At 42.7% G+C, this 6,560-nt stretch overlaps 1 protein-coding gene across 1 annotated transcript in view; it reads right to left on the bottom strand.

The window, feature by feature from the left end:
- The window catches only part of UBXN7 (UBX domain protein 7), a 68,895-nt gene extending 62,559 nt beyond the window's left edge, over positions 1-6,336 (bottom strand). The window contains exon 1 of the mRNA XM_006884195.1: positions 6,264-6,336. Coding sequence (XP_006884257.1) covers positions 6,264-6,336 — 73 coding nt within the window. The remainder of the gene's footprint in view (positions 1-6,263) is intronic.
- Positions 6,337-6,560: the final 224 nt, after the last annotated feature.

Raw genomic sequence — 6,560 nt, 5'->3', positions numbered from 1 at the left:
GGGAGAAAAATGCAACAATGAATGAATGGAAATTCAAAACCTCTGTAAATGTTCATTAAAATTAATAAAATAATTTTTTAAAAAAAGATACCACATAAAATAAATAATACTAATGCAAGAACGGAAAGCTCTGGTGGCCTAGTGGCAAGAAGCTTGCAATGCAATCCCGAAGTCACATGGTTTGAGGTTACCACCAGCTGTTCTGCAGAAGAAAGATGGGCAATTTTCTCCCCTGCAATTAACTGCCTCTGAAAACTTGTCAGAGGGTCTGCTATGGTTTGGTTCCGACACAACAGTACACAAAAACAATGTTAGAGTAAGGAGATTATTTTTTCCTTTTTTCAAAATTATTTCACATTCATCATACTATGCTTTCATTATTTTTTTTAAATCAGATTCAATACTTCATAAAATTAGATTGTCTTACTTAGAAATTTTAATGTTTTCTACTATTTCTAAATGCCATGGAAAAGTTAGGATTTATAACTTTTTAAAATTTTATATTGGTTTGCTTATAAAGTTTGTATACATTGTGATTCACATTATTTTTTTTTTTCTTTCTTGTGTACCACTGAATTCCACTGGCACAGGAGATAAAACCCCTCTTTCTCCACCGGAGCATCTGGTGCATTTGAACAACATTCTTTGGGATGAAAGCACAGCTTCTTGTCACTAGACCACCAGAGCTCTTTTTGTGTTTCACACTATGCTTCATGCACAAGATGTTTCATACAATCATCCCCATGCATTATGTTTTATAAAATTAACCACAATTGGACTGTGTCCATCATTATCCTATATTTTCAGGTCCCTAAAGAATCTTTCCGATTTCCTTTACCCCCTGCTCCCACCCACCAAATTGTGCAACCCTGTGATTTTGCCCCTACTCGTCCTCACCCCGCTGCTCCCACCTCTTGTTCTCTTGGGTTCCCATACATGTTCTACCAGTTATCTTTATATTTTTACAATAATGATCTTTAGCAGTATTTGTCTTTATGTGACTGGGTTCATTCATTCAGCATAATCCTCTCCAGTTTCTCCCAAGTTATCATGTAGTATTTTTTCCAAAATCGTTGCTCCAATGCTGAATAGTCTTCCACTGTAAGTTCTATAATTTAACACAAGTTTCTTATATCAGAACGTTAAGCGTCACCTCACCATTCAGACAGCGAACACACACATGAAGAAATGTTCAAAATCCCTAACACTAAGACAGATGCAAATCAAAACAACTATGAGATATCATCTCATCCCAGTAACAATTGCAAAATTTAACAGAGCGGCAAACAACAAATGATGGTGAGGTTGTGGAGAAACTGGAACCTTTATTCACTGTTGATGGGAGTGTAAAATGGGGCAACCACTATGGAAGGCAGTATGGTGCTTTCTCAAAAAGTTGCAAATAGAAATACCACTTGACCTAGCAATTCAACTATATACCCTAAGGAAACCAGAACTGTCACCCAAGAAGATATATGCTCACCCATGTTTACTGCTGTTTTGTTCCCAATAGCAGAGCTGGAAATAACCCAAATGCCCATTTACAAACAAATGGATACACACAATGGAATATTATGCAGCGCTGAAAAATAAAGAATTCATGAAATATTCTACAAAATGAGTGACTATGGAGGACATTATGCTGAGTGAAATATCTCAGTTACAAAAAGTTCAAGCTAAAGCTGAGGAAAATGAAACCAAATCCACGGGAACCAAACTATGACTCTGAGTTCATCCCAACTGAATTTCAGAACAATCTCAGGAACAGGTTTGAGGCCTTGAACACTAATGAGCGAAGACCTAATGAGTTGTGGGAGGATGTCAAATGTATCACCCAGGAAGAGTACAAATGATCATTACAAAGACAGAAGAGAAAAAAAAAAGACCAAAATGGATGTCTGAAGAAACTCTGAATATTGCACTGGAGCGCAGAGGAGCCAAAGCACAAGGAAGAATTCAAGATACTAAGAACTGAACAGAAGATTCCAAAAGGCAGCACATGATTAACAAAGTAAAATATTACAATGAAATGTCGGAAAATCAAACGGGCCGAACTCGTTCAGCATTTCTTAAGCTCAAGGAACTGAAGAACAAATTCAAACCTCGAGTAGCTATAATCAAGGATGCTTTAGGCAGAATATTAAATGATCCAGGAAGTACTACAAGAAGATGGGAAGAATATACTGAGTCACTGTATCAAAAGGAATTGGCAGACACAAAAGAATTTAATGAAATAACATATGAGCAAGAGCCTACGGTGATGAAGGCACAAGTACAACGTGCTTTGAAGGAAATAGCAAAAAACAAGTCCCCAGGAATAGATGGTATACCAATTGACGTATTTCAGCTAACAGATGCTGCCCTGGATGTGCTCACCAAGTTGTGCCAAGAAATCTGGAGAACAACCGCTTGGCCAACTGACTGGAAGAGATCTGTATTTGTTCCCATGCCAAATAAGGGTAACCCAACAGAGTGTGGAAACTACAGAACAGTATCATTGATTTCACATGCAAGCAAGATTCTACTGAAGAATATCCAAAAACGACTGGAACAGCACATCAGCAGAGAACTGCCAGAAGTCCCGGCTGGGTAGAGAAGGGGTCGTGGTACTAGGGATATTGTAGCTAATGTTAGATGGATCTTAGCTGAAAGCAGGGAATACCAGAGGAATGTCCATCTGGGTTTCATTGATTATGCAAAGGCGTTTGACTGTGTGGATCATAAAAAACTGTGGTTGACTCTTAGAAGAATGGGAATTCCAGAACACTTGAGCGTCCTAATGTGAAACCTATACTTGAACCAAGAGGCAGTCGTCAGAACAAAGCAAGGAAACACTGCATGGTTCAAAATTGGGAAAGGTGTACGCCAGGGATGTGTCCTAACTCCATACCTTTTCAACCTGTAGGCAGAACAGATTATCTGGGAGGCTGGGCTCTATGAGAAGTGTGGCGTCAGGATTGGTGGAACAACTATTAACAATCTGCGTTATGCAGATGACACAAATCTGCTTGCCGAAACTGAAGAGGACCTGAAGCGCTTGCTGCAGAGGGTCAAGGACTGCAGCCTCCAATATGGATTGAGGCTCAATGTTAAGAAGACAAAGATTCTTACCACTGGACCAATTGGCAACATCAGGATGGATGGTGAAGAGATTGAGATTGTTAACTTTAGTCAGGTTGGCTCCACGGTCAACGCTCTTGGCACCAGCAGCCAGGAAGTTAAAAGATGTATTGTGATCGGAAAGTCTGCTGTTAGGGAACTCTCCAAAGTACTGAAGAACAATGGTGTCACTCTGGAGACTAAGGTGCGCCTGATACAGGCTATGGTCTTTGCAATCACTTGTTATGCATCAGAGAGCTGGACAATGACTAGGGAGGATAGAAGGAGAACTGATGCTTTTGAGCTGTGGTGCTGGAGAAAAGTATTGAATGTACCATGGACTGCCAAGAAAACAAACAATATTATCCGGGAGAGGGTTAAACCAGGCTGCTCCTTGGAGGCAAGGATTCTGGGGCTTTGTCTGACATACTGTGGACATGTTGTAAGGAGGGACAGGTCCTTGGAGAGTGACATCGTGCTTGGGAGAGTGGAGGGACAGCACAGGAGGGGAAGACCCTCTATGAGGTGGACTGATTCAGTGACTGGGGTAATTGGGATGGGTGTGTCAGAGGCAGTGCAACTGGCACAGGATAGAAAAGGGTTTAGGGCTATTGAACATAGGGTCACTATGAGTCACAAGCGACACAAGAATACATAACAATACCACTGTTACAGAACAGGACTGATAAGAGGTTTGGGGGAAACTAAGAAAAGAGAGGATAAATAATGTACATGGCATTGAAAAAGATGAAGGAGAGAACTATATAAAAGGAATATATGATTGGGTATTATTGGCATGACAAGCATCCAGAATAAGACTTGTACAATAAGGGGGGGGGGGACCTGTATATCAATTAAATAATTTTTTTCTAAAGAACAAAAGAGAACTGGGGAGGAAAGGGACAGGCAGGAAAATGTACAATAATGAACAAATGGAAATCCAAGTTCTTTATAAATTTTCATTATAATCTAAAGAACTTAAAAAAAAGAATGTTGAGCTTTTAGAAAAGTAAACCTTTATAAATCAAAACATAAACCCTTTAAGGTCAGTCTAATTAACCCAACAATAAATTTTAAAAAGTTTTTATTATAAATATCATTGTCTAAAATACATGAGTGGAAAATCAATTTGCTTTGTAAACTTTCATACATATCACAGAAAATAATAAAGTGTATGTACTGGAGTCACCTCCAATATTTACTTTTATGATATGTGAAAATGCTGGAAGATCATGTTTTTCTAATGGTAATCTCTACCATGTTAAATACCATTTTAAAAGAGCTCACAAAATTAATTAAAAAAAGAATCACACATTAAGAACAGTATAAGGTATATCTTTTAGAGATTTCCATATATAACTGTCTACTCAGAATTCAACAGGATTCAGGAACACAAAGTCTTATGACCAGAAAACAAGCAACGCAAGTAGAGAGAAACATAATAAAAGCAAAAAAGTGAGTCAATGCACCTCATTACATTTTGGATTTTGTCAATACCAATAAAAATGTTAAATCAGAATAGATGTGAGATTAAAGCATATACTTTCAGAAGGGATATAGCAGAAAAAATTGATACTAAGTTAAATTCATCTTAAATTAAACCAGCTCTAGAAAACCTGGTCACTTTGAATATGATTCACCACAAAGATGTTTCTATATAATCATAATGAAGTAATGTCACCATACATAGAGAATAATTTTCTAATTTTCCCTGTAACATGGCTTGGTTGGGTAATGGAAAATACATTATGCCTTTCATACACGTTGAAAACAGGAATATGAAAATTATCAGTCCATTCCCCAGTCCAACTATTTACAAATTTTACTTTACCAGCTCTGGTGTAATGCCACATGCTCACAAACAAGGTAACAATTCATTAATCTTGTAGTTATAACTGCAGGGTGAAAAAACAATACTAGCTCCAACTGGAAAACGTTAAGGAGCCCGCAACTTGCAAGGGCTTAAATACCACAAAATTTTACTTAAGCAGATATCCTACGGCAAACTCAAGGAAGAGTAACAAATGAAAACCTCCCCCACGTCTCTAACAAGTTATCAGATAAGGAAAAAGGAAAGGAGCCAACGTGCTGACCGCCTTCCAAAATGACAAACTACAACGGGCACAATTACACTCAGGCACAAGGAGTACTCTTTTCTCAAATCACTCCACAGAGAACTTCATCATTTGCTCCGCCCTCTAATAACTCATGCAAAAAAAGTTCAACACCATCAGAGAGAAACAAGACCTAGAGAATTCACAGAATGGCTCAGGGCCTTTCCTCCAGGTTTGAGAGACTTATGTCCCGTTCGCAGGGGTCCAAAGAAAAAGAAAAACCTAGGCCTAAGGGTTTGAGGGGGACTGACACCCTGAAACCGGTTTTCGCGGGGAGAAGTTTCTGCCGCCATCCCTATTTCAGCAGCAGGAGGCCCCGGCGCCATCCTCTCGGTTTTCACAAATTTATTAGAGAGGTGTGGAATGCCAACCCGGATTCCTCCACAATTTAACTTAGAAAAAGAGCCCCCACTCTACTCCCCAGACCCCAAATCCTAAGGAAATCCTCGGCAGCCCCCCTCTCCGGCGGCCGATCTCCGGGATCGGTACAGGCGCAACCGAACCCACCAGCCTCGCCGTTAAGGCGGGAGGGCCCCACCACGCCAGGGCCCCAGCAATGGCTCCGAGGAGCCCAGAAAGGGGAACGGCAGGCCAGAGCTGGGGCAGAATGACCCGGCCGGGGCGAAAAGGCAGGCGGAGGTGAGGGATGCGCTGCACCCCAGGACTGAACAGAGCAGAAGAGAGGAAGATGAAGGAAGAAGAGGGCGGTGGCCCGGGTGCGGCCCCCCACTCCTCCCGCCCCCAGGTCCCTGGGCCGCCGGGGACCGATGGGATCGGCCCATTTGCCGGGTCTGGGCTGGCAGGGGGTGAAGGGGTTCGCTTCCGCGCTGCTAGGAGACCGTGAAAGAGGATGTAGCGGGCGTGGGGTGCTGTCTCTGGCCGGAACCCCAAGACCCCGACGCCGTCGTCTCTCTCCCACAGAGGGGAGGACGGGAGCTTTTGAGTAAAGCCCTGAGGGAGGAAGGCATGAAGGTAGGAGAAAGCCCGGGACAGACGAGCTTGCGCGCTACAGACCCCCACTCTTTACCTTCCGGTAACCGCGTCTCTTACCGGTGATCGCCGTAAACTGCTGAATTAACCCCTTCAGCGCCGAAGACGCCGCGGAGCCCCCGTGGGCAGCCATCTTACCGCCGCCGCCGCTACCGCGGAACAACAACACAGACACACACGGACAGCCCTCCCCCACCTCGCAGGGCCGTTTGCGCAGGCTCACTGACTGCCCCCATGCTCCGCCCCTCCCGGGGCGCTGTGCGGTTAGCGCATGCGCACTTCCCCACCGGTCCGGGAACGCTCCCTCCGCTCTCAGGATTGGTTGGTTGGTTGCTGTCCGCTCGCTGCATCCTTCTT

Source organism: Elephantulus edwardii, unplaced genomic scaffold (genome assembly GCF_000299155.1).
Source record: "Elephantulus edwardii isolate Elephantulus edwardi_28Jun2011 unplaced genomic scaffold, EleEdw1.0 scaffold00032, whole genome shotgun sequence".
Classification (NCBI taxonomy): domain Eukaryota; kingdom Metazoa; phylum Chordata; class Mammalia; order Macroscelidea; family Macroscelididae; genus Elephantulus; species Elephantulus edwardii.
Note: the sequence above shows the minus strand (reverse complement) of the source record. Positions and strands in the feature narration are given on the sequence as shown.